Source organism: Ranitomeya variabilis, chromosome 1 (assembly GCF_051348905.1).
Source record: "Ranitomeya variabilis isolate aRanVar5 chromosome 1, aRanVar5.hap1, whole genome shotgun sequence".
Classification (NCBI taxonomy): Eukaryota; Metazoa; Chordata; class Amphibia; order Anura; family Dendrobatidae; genus Ranitomeya; species Ranitomeya variabilis.
In genome coordinates this window covers 749,246,771-749,262,251 of record NC_135232.1, presented here as the reverse complement: position 1 = coordinate 749,262,251, position 15,481 = coordinate 749,246,771, and the positions used below count along the sequence as shown (strand labels likewise).

Below are 15,481 nucleotides of genomic sequence, written 5' to 3'. Positions count from 1 at the left end.
GAACTCCATGTCACCTCCCCCGCACACCCTAGAGGCCCACTAGCCCCAGCGGTGGCGCTTCGGGTGACCACACCAACCGAGGCAGAGGGACCCCAGCTGCCTGAGTCGGACTGATTGGCCCCGGAATCCCACGTCGATCTTCTTCTGGTAAGTCCGTAGGTCTCCCATCAAGGACAGGAAACCAACTGATGTGGGAGAGTGGTACCGCCTTTTTATCTGTAGGTTTCCAGTCCTTCGTGGGCGGATCCCCTCTCTCCGTGGTGCCGTCATGGGCGACAGAGAAAATATGTTTCAAATGCATTCAAAACTTGGTTATAACAGCATGTTATGTTACATTACATTGATTTATTAATTATCTACAAACACGGTACCTTCCCTTTAATAGCTAACATTTTAGCTGGGCTGATAAAATGCTCATCCTAATATTAGGATTTTACTGCCATTCTCACATGGATATTTAAAGGTAGATGCACTAGTCTCAGCAAGTCTTAGAATTTTATTTAATAATGTATGAAGTTTCAATGGTGAAATCGGATGACAAATCCATTTTAAGAAGATTACTTATTCAAAAGAATGAAAAAAAAAACATTACCTTCAGAGCATAGTCTTTTGTAGAGCTTAGATCTTGAGCTTCATAGACAAACGCACATCCACCTTACAAAACAAAAACAAAACCAACAATTTAGCACCATTTTATAGTAACGTAATATAGTTCTCTTTGAGGCGGCAAGTCCAATTTGCTATTAGCAAATAGTGGGGAACACTGCTTGCATGTGGTAGAATGCGCTCTAGTTAGATGATGCCAAAGTATAACATTTTGGGATACATGCAAAACACTGCATGAGGTGGAAAACTAACACTTGCACACCACCTTGAAATCACCATCCCCACTGCCAATCATGGTGGTGGCAGCATCGTGCTTTAAGGTTGCTTTTCTTCAGCAAGACCAAGGAAGCTGGTCAGAGTTGTTGGGAAGATGATGGGGCTAAGAGGGCAATCCTGAAGGAAAACTGTTAGGCCATGTGTGCACGGTCAGTAGTTGGTGAGTAGTTTTCACCTTAGTATTTAGAAGACAAAACCAGGAGAGGGTAAAAAAAAAAAAATACAGAAGTGGTGACATGTTTCTATTACACTTTTCCTCTGAATGTTCCACACCCAGTTTTGGTTTACACACAGTACAGACCAAAAGTTTGGACATATCTTCTCATTTAAAGATTTTTCTGTATTTTCATGACTATGAAAATTGTACATTCACACTGAAGGCATCAAAACTCTGAATTAACATATGTGTAAGTATATACTTAACAAAAAAGTCTGAAACAACTGAAAATATGTCTTATATTCTAGATTCTTCAAAGTAGCCACCTTTTGCTTTGATGACTGCTTTGCACACTGTTGGCATTCTCTTGATGAGCTTCCAGAGGTAGTCACCGGGAATGGTCTTCCAACAAGCTTGAAGGAGTTCCCAGAGATGCTTAGCACTTGTTGGCCCTTTTGTCTTCACTCTGCGGTCCAGCTCATCCCAAACCATCTCGATTGGGTTCAGGTCTGGTGACTGTGGAGGCCAGGTCATCTGGAGTAGCAGCCCATCACTCTCCTTCTTGGTCAAATAGCCCTTACACAGCCTGGAGGTGTTTGGGGTCATTGTCCTGTTGAAAAATAAATGATGGTCCAACTAAGCGCAAACCGGATAAAATAGCATGCCGCTGCAAGATGCTGTGGTAGCCATGCTGGTTCAGTATGCCTTCAATTTTGAATAAATCCCCAACAGTGTCACCAGCAAAGCATCCCCACACCATCACACCTCCTCCGTCATGCTTCTCGGTGGGAACCAGGCATGCAGAGTCCATCCGTTCACCTTTTCTGCGTCGCAAAAAGACACGGTGGTTGGAACCAAAGATCTCAAATTTGGACTCATCAGACCAAAGCACAGATTTCCACTGGTCTAATGTCCATTCCTTGTGTTCTTTAGCCCAAACAAGTCTCTTCTGCTTGTTGCCTGTCCTTAGCAGTGGTTTCCTAGCAGCTATTTTACCATGAAGGCCTGCTGCACAAAGCCTCCTCTTAACAGTTGTTGTAAAGATGTGTCTGCTGCTAGAACTCTGTGTGGCATTGACCTGGTCTCTAATCTGAGCTGCTGTTAACCTGCGATTTCTGAGGCTGGTGACTCGGATAACCTTATCCTCTGAAGCAGAGGTGACTCTTGGTCTTCCTTTCCTGGGGCGGTCCTCATGTGAGCCAGTTTCTTTGTAGCGCTTGATGGTTTTTGCCACTGCACTTGGGGACACTTTCAAAGTTTTCCCAATTTTTCAGACTGACTGACCTTCATTTCTAAAAGTAATGATGGCCACTCGTTTTTCTTTACTTAGCTGCTTTTTTCTTGCCATAATACAAATTCTAACAGTCTATTCAGTAGGACTATCAGCTGTGTATCCACCAGACTTCTGCACAACACAACTGATGGTCCCAACCCCATTTATAAGGCAAGAAATCCCACTTATTGAACTTGACAGGGCACACCTGTGAAGTGAAAACCATCCCTTGTGACTACCTCTTGAAGCTCATCAAGAGAATGCCAAGAGTGTGCAAAGCAGTCATCAAAGCAAAAGGTGGCTACTTTGAAGAACCTAGAATATAAGACATAATTTCAGTTTTTTCACACTTTTTTGTTAAGTATATAATTCCACGTGTTAATTCATAGTTTTGATGCCTTCAGTGTGAATGTACAATTTTCATAGTCATGAAAATACAGAAAAATCTTTAAATGTGAAGGTGTGTCTAAACTTTTGATCTGCAATGGTGTGTGTGTGTGTGTGTGTGTGTGTGTGTGTGTGTGTGTGTGTGTGTGTGTGTGTGTGTGTGTGTGTGTGTGTGTGTGTGTGTGTATATATATATATATATATATATATATATATATATATATATATATATATATATATATATATATACTCACCGGCCACTTTATTAGGTACACCTGTTCAACTTCTTGTTAACACTTAATTTCTAATCAGCCAATCACATGGCGGCAACTCAGTGCATTTAGGCATGTAGACATGGTCAAGACAATCTCCTGCAGTTCAAACCGAGCATCAGTATGGGGAAGAAAGGTGATTTGAGTGCCTTTGAACGTGGCATGGTTGTTGGTGCCAGAAGGGCTGGTCTGAGTATTTCAGAAACTGCTGATCTACTGGGATTTTCACGCACAACCATCTCTAGGGTTTACAGAGAATGGTCCGAAAAAGAAAAAAAATCCAGTGAGCGGCAGTTCTGTGGGCGGAAATGCCTTGTTGATACCAGAGGTCAGAGGAGAATGGGCAGACTGGTTCGAGCTGATAGAAAGGCAACAGTGACTCAAATCGCCACCCGTTACAACCAAGGTAGGCCTAAGAGCATCTCTGAACGCACAGTGCGTCGAACTTTGAGGCAGATGGGCTACAGCAGCAGAAGACCACACCGGGTACCACTCCTTTCAGCTAAGAACAGGAAACTGAGGCTACAATTTGTACAAGCTCATCGAAATTGGACAGTAGAAGATTGGAAAAACGTTGCTTGGTCTGATGAGTCTCGATTTCTGCTGCGACATTCGGATGGTAGGGTCAGAATTTGGCGTAAACAACATGAAAGCATGGATCCATCCTGCCTTGTATGGAGCATCTTTGGGATGTGCAGCCGACAAATCTGCGGCAACTGTGTGATGCCATCATGTCAATATGGACCAAAATCTCTGAGGAATGCTTCCAGCACCTTGTTGAATCTATGCCACGAAGAATTGAGGCAGTTCTGAAGGCAAAAGGGGGTCCAACCCGTTACTAGCATGGTGTACCTAATAAAGTGGCCGGTGAGTGTATATGTATGTATATGTGTGTATATGTATATATATATATAATTTTTTTTTTTTTTCACGAATATTTGAGCCCATGGATTCATTCTATGGCCATTTTGCAAGCCGGCGAGAAAATCTCACCGTAGGACTGCCATACGGATCACACACGGATAATTTTTGGAGGAAAAAAAATAATTTCATCCTCGCATTGAATACGGATCACTGTTCAGGAACTTTTCTGCGTATCTCGGCCGTAAAAAAACTGACCGTATTTTGATACGTTAGGTCTGACCCCGGCCTAAGACTCATATAAACGCACAAAAATCCAGTAAACCAAGGGAAGCCAGTGCTATGGAGACGATAATTCAAAACTCCGACTCCTCAATTTCTCAGACTCCACAGCACTGCCTCACTACTGAGCCTGTACATAAGGTGCAGCACAGATTCATCTCCACTCTGACCCCACAGCCCTGCCTCACTACTGAGCCTGTACATAAAGTGCAGCACAGATTCATCTCCACTCTGACCCCACAGCCTTTCCTCACTGCTGAGGATGTACATAACGTGCAGCACAGATTCATCTCCACTCTGACCCCACTGCACTGCCTCACTGCTGAGCCTGTACATAAAGTGCAGCACAGATTCATCTCCACTCTGACCCCACAGCACTGCCTCACTACTGAGCCTGTACATAAAGTGCAGCACAGATTCATCTCCACTCTGACCCCACAGCACTGCCTCACTACTGAGCATGTACATAAAGTGCAGCACAGATTCATCTCCACTCTGACCCCACAGCCCTGCCTCACTACTGAGCCTGTACATAAAGTGCAGCACAGATTCATCTCCACTCTGACCCCACAGCCTTTCCTCACTGCTGAGGATGTACATAACGTGCAGCACAGATTCATCTCCACTCTGACCCCACTGCACTGCCTCACTGCTGAGCCTGTACATAAAGTGCAGCACAGATTCATCTCCACTCTGACCCCACAGCACTGCCTCACTACTGAGCCTGTACATAAAGTGCAGCACAGATTCATCTCCACTCTGACCCCACAGCACTGCCTCACTACTGAGCATGTACATAAAGTGCAGCACAGATTCATCTCCACTCTGACCCCACAGCACTGCCTAACTACTGTGGATGTACATAAAGTGCAGCACAGATTCATCTCCACTCTGACCCCACAGCACTGCCTCACTACTGAGCCTGTACATAAAGTGCAGCACAGATTCATCTCCACTCTGACCCCACAGCACTGCCTCACTACTGAGCATGTACATAAAGTGCAGCACAGATTCATCTCCACTCTGACCCCACAGCACTGCCTCACTACTGAGCATGTACATAAAGTGCAGCACAGATTCATCTCCACTCTGACCCCACAGCACCGCCTCACTACTGAGCATGTACATAAAGTGCAGCACAGATTCATCTCCACTCTGACCCCACAGCACTGCCTCACTGCTGAGGATGTACATAACGTGCAGCACAGATTCATGTCACCGAAAAGCCGAGATCCTTAGATCAAGAACAGAACAGATTTTTATAGGACATTTCAGAACTTTCCAAAATTATTATGAAAACATGTACAGCACACCTTGCATTGAACTAGTATACCAATTTATTAGATATTTTAGGATGTCCATTTTACACTGACTCCACATCCCTGCATGTGGGGGGGGGGGGGTATGATTTTTATGGCGTAATTCAAAGACCTGTATAAGCAATTGTCATCTGCCATACAGAAGAAACTATTGTATGCTAAAAACTGTTCTCATGGACGATATGAAAATGGCCTTCTGAACATAGGTCTGCGATCTGTAGACGGGCTGCAAACGTCCGACATGTACAATACTCTCATCTGAGTGAGCCCTTAGGGCGGATTGCACAACACAAATGTTAGCATTTGATAGGATGTGACCACAACATGCAAACTCAACCTTAAACACCAAGAGGAATGATCCTGGAAGGAGAGCATCCGACACCCAGCAGGTGTAGTGCAAAGGCCCTGTTACATATTCAGGACTGGCTGAGAATGGCTATCAAAACAGGCAGAAGAGGCATGAGACAATCCCATTAAATAGGTTTTCATCTATATTGCCACTAGGCTCCCACTGCTAGGGCACTCCATTGTCACCACCGCTGGGGCACAGAACATTACATGCACGGACATCATTTTGCCTCCACAACGAGATCTGCTCTTCCAAGTAGCACACCGCTCTACCCAATATGAGGGTCCACCTCTCTACTAAGGCCATAGGAAAATAGGTTGTCCATCACTGCGGCCCAATTACCAAGCAGACACCATACATGCCTGCACAGACGCCTTCCACTCTAGCAGACCAATGCCATATGCTGGACACGTTTCCTGGAAGATGCCGTGGACCTGCGTGGGCCTCCGGCAGAGCCGTGGACCTGCGTGGGCCTCCGGCAGAGCCGTGGACCTGCGTGGGCCTCCGGCAGAGCCGTGGACCTGCGTGGGCCTCCGGCAGAGCCGTGGACCTGCGTGGGCCTCCGGCAGAGCCGTGGACCTGCGTGGGCCTCCGGCAGAGCCGTGGACCTGCGTGGGCCTCCGGCAGAGCCGTGGACCTGCGTGGGCCTCCGGCAGAGCCGTGGACCTGCGTGGGCCTCCGGCAGAGCCGTGGACCTATCAGGTTATATGGTACTAAAAATAATAGTAATATTACACAGATCAACATCCATAACATTAGAAAAGCGCAACACGGTACCACGACACATGCTGAAAATGGCAGTGAGAGAAATGATTAGACATCTTCACCCAGCCTGGAATGGCTGATAACAGAGAATACTAGCATCCATCAGAATGACTAAGGAAAAGGCAGATCAGGCCATCACTATATGGGCTCCATGGAGGGCGAGCATGGACCTGTCCATTATTCCCACCCCCAAAAGAAGAGAGCAGTGAGGGTCCCATGAACAATGCCCGTGACTCAGCGGCGGCCCCCAGCAGGTGCACACACTCACCCTCAGCGATCACCCGCTTCACCCGCAGCTTCATCTCCCCCAGCTCCACTGTCTGCCCCACGAAATCATGTTGGTCCCTGCCAGCGGCTCCAGAGCCGGGCCCGGCCAGGAAGTCTAGCGCGGACTGCAGGAGAGACATGGCCGCAGCGGAGACGCCACACAGCAGCGGGCAGCCACAGGCCGGCTCCCCACAGAGAGATGTCAGTGGCCGGGCTCACTCACTGCCCCGCTTCCGGCCTCTGCCTTGCTTCCGCGTGCGTGACGTCACCGACCGCTGACGTGAAAACTTCCTCCCACTTTCCCAGGCATCTCTGGACTGCTGCCTGGTGATGACGTGTACTAGGCAATGTCTGCAGTGCTCGTGAGGGGGAAGCTGAAGGGTTAATCCCCGTCACCAATACTAACTAGGGTAGGCACCATACATAGTAGTCCTCTGTACCAGATACAGGAATGTCTGCACGCCCCCTAGTGGTCAGGTCTGGTACAGGAGCTCGGTAAGGGTGTGTGCACACCAGTGATGGGCAGTGCGGCTCTGTCTGGAGCCCTAGATCTGGGACACCATGTAGTTAGGGGGACTCTCCCCAGTATTCACCTTCTAAATGGCTTTTACTAAGGGTAAATGATGGTGTTTGGCACCCCCTGAATAATGCTCTGTCGTTGGTTGGCAGCAAGTTGGGGTTCCAGTCACCTTGGCCACCGAAGACTACTTTTACCCCAATGTGAGCCATTGGGGGGCTGTAACTCTCACTGTCCAAGGAAGGGGGCCGGCTCGTTACGCAGGATCGGTCGTGAGTGAACCATCAGGAACGCACATGGGGTAGGTATGTTCACACTCCATCCTGTCCAAAGCTTCCTGTAGAGAACATATACTGTGAGCACACCGTTGGGGCTCATTTAGTCATTCAGGCCGTCCCCGAAAATGTTTTTACATGGGCTACACTGTGTTATAGGGGACTTAGCCCCTATACAAACCATAGCAGTCCGGCCTGTTACTGGTACAGCGCTTGAGAAAACAATTCCTATACAGATGAGGAGGATTCGGCGCAGCGTTGTCGTGGCCAAGACTTTGGCGCACCGTGATGCATATCAGGGCCCTTCCCCCGCTTCTGACTGACAGTGTAGAGCAAAATTCCAATGAGCATTGTTGGTGATGGACAGTAGTAATCACACTGTAAAGGCCATATACACTCACCGGCCACTTTATTAGGTACACCATGCTAGTAACGGGTTGGACCCCCTTTTGCCTTCAGAACTGCCTCAATTCTTCGTGGCATAGATTCAACAAGGTGCTGGAAGCATTCCTCAGAGATTTTGGTCCATATTGACATGATGGCATCACACAGTTGCCGCAGATTTGTCGGCTGCACATCCCAAAGATGCTCCATACAAGGCAGGATGGATCCATGCTTTCATGTTGTTTACGCCAAATTCTGACCCTACCATCCGAATGTCGCAGCAGAAATCGAGACTCATCAGACCAAGCAACGTTTTTCCAATCTTCTACTGTCCAATTTCGATGAGCTTGTACAAATTGTAGCCTCAGTTTCCTGTTCTTAGCTGAAAGGAGTGGTACCCGGTGTGGTCTTCTGCTGCTGTAGCCCATCTGCCTCAAAGTTCGACGCACTGTGCGTTCAGAGATGCTCTTAGGCCTACCTTGGTTGTAACGGGTGGTGATTTGAGTCACTGTTGCCTTTCTATCAGCTCGAACCAGTCTGCCCATTCTCCTCTGACCTCTGGCATCAACAAGGCATTTCCGCCCACAGAACTGCCGCTCACTGGATTTTTTTTCTTTTTCGGACCATTCTCTGTAAACCCTAGAGATGGTGGTGCGTGAAAATCCCAGTAGATCAGCAGTTTCTGAAATACTCAGACCAGCCCTTCTGGCACCAACAACCATGCCACGTTCAAAGGCACTCAAATCACCTTTCTTCCCCATACTGATGCTCGGTTTGAACTGCAGGAGATTGTCTTGACCATGTCTACATGCCTAAATGCACTGAGTTGCCGCCATGTGATTGGCTGATTAGAAATTAAGTGTTAACAAGAAGTTGGACAGGTGTACCTAATAAAGTGGCCGGTGAGTGTAGAAATATAAATACATGGTCATATAGTTCAAAGCATATGTCCCCAACACCCAAGCATGGACTGAAGGATAACTGCAAAACAGAGTATACTAAGAAGAGGACAACAAGCAGTCATAGAATCCAAAAACAAGATTTTATTAAATACACACAAACACAATAATAGAATAACCAGACAAGCAGTGCCAAGAAAGGCTAAAAGATGACACAGGACGTCATCAACAACATGTTTAAAGCCCAAGGTACGGCAGACTGTTAAGACTGATTGTCCAAAAGAAAAATTGCAACAAATTGATCTAGATTTGGAAAAATCGTTGGATACCCTGGCAAAAAGGATCCAAGATAATCAATTATCTAAACATAATAGGGATCTTCAGGACTATCAGGCAAACAGGGTATACCTTTGGAGGAAAGCCAGCCTATTACTGGTTACTTCCAATACTTCTCTATCCTCGATGAGTGGACAATCCGATCTATCTGTTTCCTCGGGATCTACACGTTTGAGAGACCATGCCTATCATCCCTATAGGAGACAGTATAAACATCAGGTGGAATCCGAGAGTAAAAATAATCGGGTAATTAATTTGAGTCACTGTACACCCTCCTCCGCTGATTTATCTCTCCTTGGAAAGGGTCTTTCTTTCTCACCCACTCCGGAGTATGATAGGTTCACTACGGTGAAGGATTTGAATCTTTTCGCTAGATCGTTGCTGTTGAGACGCCATTTCTATGATACTGAGAGTCATGTGCTTTTTCCCACAGAGGAAGAACAGGCCACGTTAAGAATACTGGAGGAGTTGGCGGTGGAACACGTCCACGAGGGGGGTAAGATTCCTCCCTCTATTCGCTCTCGGTCTACTAAGTTTCCCCCCCTGTCCACATGTTCTTCCATCGATCTATTCGTCCGGGTGGTGACCCAGGACCTGTGTCAAATTCCGAGATTCTCAAGGTCAGACAACTTGTCTAGAATCGAGCGTGAGCGACTTGATTTTTTAAAAAACCTCCCTGATGTAATATTAAAACCTGCTGATAAGGGAGGGAATGTTGTTGTCTGGCCGGTGGGAATGTATGAAAAGGAGGCATTCCGTCAATTAAATAATTCTACCTTCTACAAAAAATTGACGTATAATCCATCAAGTGCCTATTCTGGCCAATTAGTATCTATCATCAAAGAGGCTTTAGCAGGTGATATTATTACCAAGGATCTAGCCTCTGCGCTTCTTATAAACGATCCCACGATAGCTACTTTTTACCTCCTTCCTAAGATACACAAGGACCTGGAGTCGCCACCTGGTCGACCTATTGTATCAGGGAGGGGAAACTACCTTGAGCATGTCAACTCTTGGATAGACTTCCACCTCCAGCCTCTGGTCACTGCTCTTCCCTCATACCTCAAGGATACCGGTGAGCTGCTCCGTAGGGTTGATGGCCTCAACTTTGGGGGTGAATCTCTACTGGTCTCAGCAGATGTTGAATCCCTCTACACCAGCATTAAACATAAAGACGGTATTTCCGCAGTTAAATTTTTTCTGGATATGTCTACACTATCAAATGGCCTTAGGGGACTTCTGCTGAGACTACTGGAGTTCACCCTCACGCACAATTTCTTTGTGTTCAAGGGGTCCTTCTACCTGCAGCTCCAGGGGACAGCCATGGGCGCGGCCTTCGCGCCTGCCTATGCCAATCTGTTCCTGGGGCTGTGGGAGAGGGACCTCTTCCTGTCGGACAGGTTGTCATCGATGGACCGTATCCCTTTTTGGATACGGTACATTGATGACATCCTTTTTGTCTGGCAGGGTGAGGCCGTTGACCTGGAGCAGCTCATCGGTCATCTCAACAGCAATGATCTTAATATTCGCCTTACCTGTGAGTGGGATAGGTTCAGGATTAATTTTTTGGATGTTTTGGTTGCCAAGGATGATGCGGGAAATGTCCACACGGACATTTACCGGAAAGCGACGTCCACGAATATGGTGTTGCATGCCTCGTCTTGTCATCCGCGTCATATGATTTCCTCTATACCCATCGGTCAGTTCCTCCGTCTTCGGAGGATATGCTCAACGGATGTTGACTTTGAAAAGCGGGCCGTTGAATTATCGGCACGTTTTGTCGAACGGGGGTACAGCAGGCGTATTATCAAAAAAGCCTCTCATAGGGCTAAATATTCGACTCGTAATCGTCTTCTGTACAAACCCCAGGAAAGTGGAACAAAAACTGGAAATGACCAACCGAGATTTATCACCACCTATCATCCACAGGCAGATCAAGTTAGAGTCGCTCTCACTAGGGCCTGGCCTATTTTACAGACTGACCCCATTATCTGTAAATTTCTCCCCAAAAGACCACTATTAACCTGCAGATGGGCGAGAAATCTTAGAGACCACCTTACAAACAGTCACTATGTGGGTCAAGGACCAAGGACTTTCTTGGATAATATCCCACCTTTAGGAGGTTGTACCCCATGTGGCCGTTGTGTCGCCTGCCCAAATGTGGACAGATGCGACACATTTACCAACTCTAGTGGCACAAGGAATTACATTATCAGGAGGCGCATTACGTGCACCTCCAGATATGTTATTTACTTTGCCACATGCCCATGTGGGCTTATATATATCGGGATGACATCCAGGCAATTAAAAGTGAGGGTTAGGGAGCATGTCCTGGGGATTGAGGCGGCCACCACTCAGGTTGATGTATCTCTCCTTAAAACAATCCCGAGGCATTTCAGGTCTTTCCATCAGAGTGATAGTTCATTATTTAGAGTACGCGGTATTGACATGCTTAATGTCAATATTCGTGGTGGCAGTCTCTTCAAACGTTTGGGCCAATTGGAGACGCGATGGATATGGTCTCTTGAAACCGTACATCCATTGGGCCTAAACGAAAATATTAGTTATGCACCCTTTCTTTAGTCGCCGCGCAGCTGTGTAGGGCTTGTCTATCCGCATCATGTGTGTTTTTTATTTTGTTTTTAACCTTCTTTTTTTGTTGTTTAGGTCTTTCACATTGGTACAATTAGTTTGGTGCTTTTCATTTGGACTTCAGGAAGACTATGAAGCTTGAAATTGATGGACTGCTGCTATTTATGCCATTCTAGCATAGTTTGCTATATAATCTGTTGGGGTGTTGTGTTGTATAATTTATGTATCTGCTGGGTTATTATATTTAATTATGTTTAACTTGTACGATATGGTTCCATCTTTCACAATTTGTATTTATTGCCCAGGCGATACCTGTATATTTGTATAATTATATATGCATATGTGCCTGACATCGGGTTGATGTCCCTTTGTATACATTTTCTTACACTGATATACTAAATGTATGCCTCTAGGTATCTCCTGTTCAGTTTCTCCTGCTTCCGTGCTTTTGTACCATGCATATGTTTGTATGTATTTTCTATCTTGCTCCGCCGCCCTTCTCTTTGCCCTTAGTGTAGATGGCCTCTTCTAACTTTTTGTTTATTGCGCGTGCGCCGCTCTGTCTTTGCTCCATCGCATCCTCAGCGGCCGTGCACGTACTTCCGGTTCACGTGGGGCCCCACGTGTTTCCGGTCGTTGGCTGCCCGGCACGCTTGGATGGGAGGGAGCGGGACGGCGCGGGGCCGTACCACATTGGCGGTGGGTGTGTATATATACTACCTCTTGCCCACATCTGTTTATGTGCCCCCTGAGGAAGGTAACCAACCGAAACGCGCGTCGGGGTGGATTGGGGTCCCTGAGCTTATCTACCATCGGTCTAAGGTGATGTGCATGCTACTGCTGTTTTTCCTGCATATTTCTATAGCCACTTTATGGCTCAATATGTGACTATCTGTCAGGAGGGACTAGCTGGTTCACTTACCTACGGGTTACTACATCTGCTGCTATTTCATGCATATTGCACTTTATATGGTCACCTTTATGATTCTACTAAGGGACTGCCGTACCTTGGGCTTTAAACATGTTGTTGATGACGTCCTGTGTCATCTTTTAGCCTTTCTTGGCACTGCTTGTCTGGTTATTCTATTATTGTGTTTGTGTGTATTTAATAAAATCTTGTTTTTGGATTCTATGACTGCTTGTTGTCCTCTTCTTAGTATATTCTGATTGACAGTGCTGACTTCCCTGCGTGTGCAGCCGTGTGCACTCTCCTCCTTGTCCCCTTTCTTCTGACGCTGCTCGCTGCCCTTCAGGTGCATTAATGCAGCGACCAGTTTCTGTAAGCCCCGGAAAATATATAGTCGCGTGCCAGCTAGTCGAGCGTATATAAATGCAAAATGAATATTTCCGGCATCACTGATTGGTTGCAGTCAGACTACCGTATTATGTGCCCAATGGTCGCATCACAATCCTCAGACTGGCCGTCTGCGCTCCTGACCTGAGTATGACAGCATGTAGTCGGGTCCAGAGAGCCAGTCCAAGGATTGTGATGCGATCATTGGGCACGTAATACGGTAGTCTGACTGCAACCAATCAGTAACCCCGATGCAGAGGGGTGTGCGGGATTATGGGCGAGGAAAGGGGTGAAATTTCCTTTTTATATATGCTTGGCTGGTCGGTGTGATACTATACATTTTCCAGGGCTTACAGGAACACATCGGGGCAACGTATAGCAATAAAAGCTACATATCCTGAAAGGGCTGCCTAAGCCCTCTTAGTATGGTATACAAAAATTACCTGGCAGATTCCCTTTAAGGGGCACCTTCCCACCTACTCAGTTTGTCTCTATCTCCTACCACCTCTAATTTGTCTACAGCTCTGTCTTCTAGAGCCAGAAAAGGGCAGAGTTATATGCAAAACAAGTAGGTGGGAAGGTGCACTACAAGGGGTTGTCCGGGACTATGACAATGGTGACTATGACAAAACTCATAAAACACAGAATGTGTAACCAGGCTGAGACATGGCCAAAATATTTTGCTGTGTTCTCCCTTTATTTGAATACAAAATAAATTAGAGCAGTGGAGTACAGAAAAACACAAACCACCAAACAGAAATAGAGAATAAAAAATAGCAAGTTTATTAGAAAATACAGTATTATAAAAACTACATATATGAACCATGTAAAATATCAAGGTTTAGGCATAAGGAGGAAACATGAAAAACATGCAGAGAAGCACAGTCAAATATGGGATGGGGAACAGCACCTGGTAGCCATAGACAAATATGTAAAAACTAGATGGAGGCCCGATGCTATCTCATAGGGAGGTCGGTATTGTCACAATAGGGGCAGGCGTTGCAGCGTTGAGAATCTCCCCTCTCCCATGTGCTCACCCACCTATCCACTGTCTCTTTCCATGTGCTGAGTTCTCCCGTCTGTGCTCTCTTCTTTGATCTGTCTACCCCATGTGCTATGCGCTCCTCCTGTACAAAGATGGCGGCAGTCAGTGAATCATTCGGCTGATCCCAGCGGCAGCATGTTCGCGACGGTGTTCCGCTGGTGGTACCATTCAAGAGGCTGCGTACGCCATATACAGTGTGTGTGTTTGTATGGTGCATATGGCGTATACAGTGTGTGTATGTGTGGTGCGTACGGCATACACTGTGTGTTTGCGTGTGTGGTGCGTACAGCGTATACAGTGCGTGTGTGTGGTGCGACGGTGTTCCGCTGGTGGTACTTCACAAGAGGCTGGTACCACCAGCAGTTTCCATATTGAGACATCTATCACTTGGGTATCCCAATATGGAGGTCAGTAAACTTCCAGAGCTTGGAATTCTGGGATCTGGAGGGAACAGGATATGAAGACATTACAAGGTAAGTGTATATATGTATAGAAATGCAAAGGGCAGTCAAAAGCATGGTAATAGTGCCCATAAACCCCCCTAACAGTAGGTCAAGTGAACTGAAGTGCGAGTGAATATTTGTATGCTTGGTGTTTTCAGTTTACCATTGTTTCCGTTGCCTTGTTCATCGGGTCAGTGTACTGCGGTGCACAGTAGCGCCCCTCTTCCCTGGGTAGGGAAAAAAACAGATGGAGGGCTGATTCAGGAGATAAGGCAAGGGTGGCGGCCCCGCCATCTTCACCTTCAGAAGTATCAGGGGGAATAGGGCGAGCTAGGGTGCCCCCTAGTGGTACGGACAGGGAAAGTAGTCCCGGGTCACCTGACAGCTGGGTCATGACACTGGGTCTATACAGCCATTGGATGGTTCTCAGTAGACCTTAGGCTTATTGGTACTTTTCATCACCGATCTACACGTGTCTGCAGGTAATACAGTTATTTTGGTGGTTCAGCAACATGTCTCATTTCATTGCGCTATCCACTTTACCAAACACCAAGACCTTGGAGCAAATTTTCATCAATTACATTAAGATCATTGATTCTCGCTTGCTTAATCAGTCTCTTCAGTATCTGGTACACTGGAAGGGTTACGATCCTGTACCAGCATCTGATCTCCATTCGGTCAGGTTGATCCGTTCCTTTAATGCGGCACACCCCGATAAACTCAGCCCTAAGGTTCTGGAGGTTCTTCTAAGAAGGGGGGGGTACTGTCACAGGTTTACTGTGACAGAGGGGTGCCAAAAGAATGTAGCATCTGATTTCCCACACTCCTGCATTGATTAGCAGCACGTCACCATCATATTAAGTGTTAGTAGTGCAGAGGTTA

The 15,481-nt window shown here is 46.6% G+C and overlaps 1 protein-coding gene and 1 long non-coding RNA gene across 2 annotated transcripts in view; one reads left to right on the top strand and one right to left on the bottom strand.

Annotated features, from left to right (window-relative positions):
• GAK (cyclin G associated kinase) overlaps positions 1 to 7,056 on the bottom strand; it is a 175,941-nt gene extending 168,885 nt beyond the window's left edge. Inside the window, exons 1-2 of the mRNA XM_077270235.1 lie at positions 6,816 to 7,056; positions 593 to 654 (exon numbers count right to left, since the gene is read on the bottom strand). Of these exons, the coding sequence (XP_077126350.1) occupies positions 593 to 654; positions 6,816 to 6,954 (201 nt within the window). The 5' untranslated portion in view covers positions 6,955 to 7,056. The remainder of the gene's footprint in view (positions 1 to 592; positions 655 to 6,815) is intronic.
• Positions 7,057 to 7,128: 72 nt separating this feature from the next.
• On the top strand, positions 7,129 to 12,948 carry LOC143782616 (uncharacterized). Its single transcript, XR_013217007.1, has 4 exons — positions 7,129 to 7,224; positions 7,484 to 7,632; positions 9,659 to 9,721; positions 11,893 to 12,948. It is a non-coding gene; the product is annotated as an uncharacterized LOC143782616 (long non-coding RNA).
• The last annotated feature ends 2,533 nt before the right edge of the window (positions 12,949 to 15,481 follow it).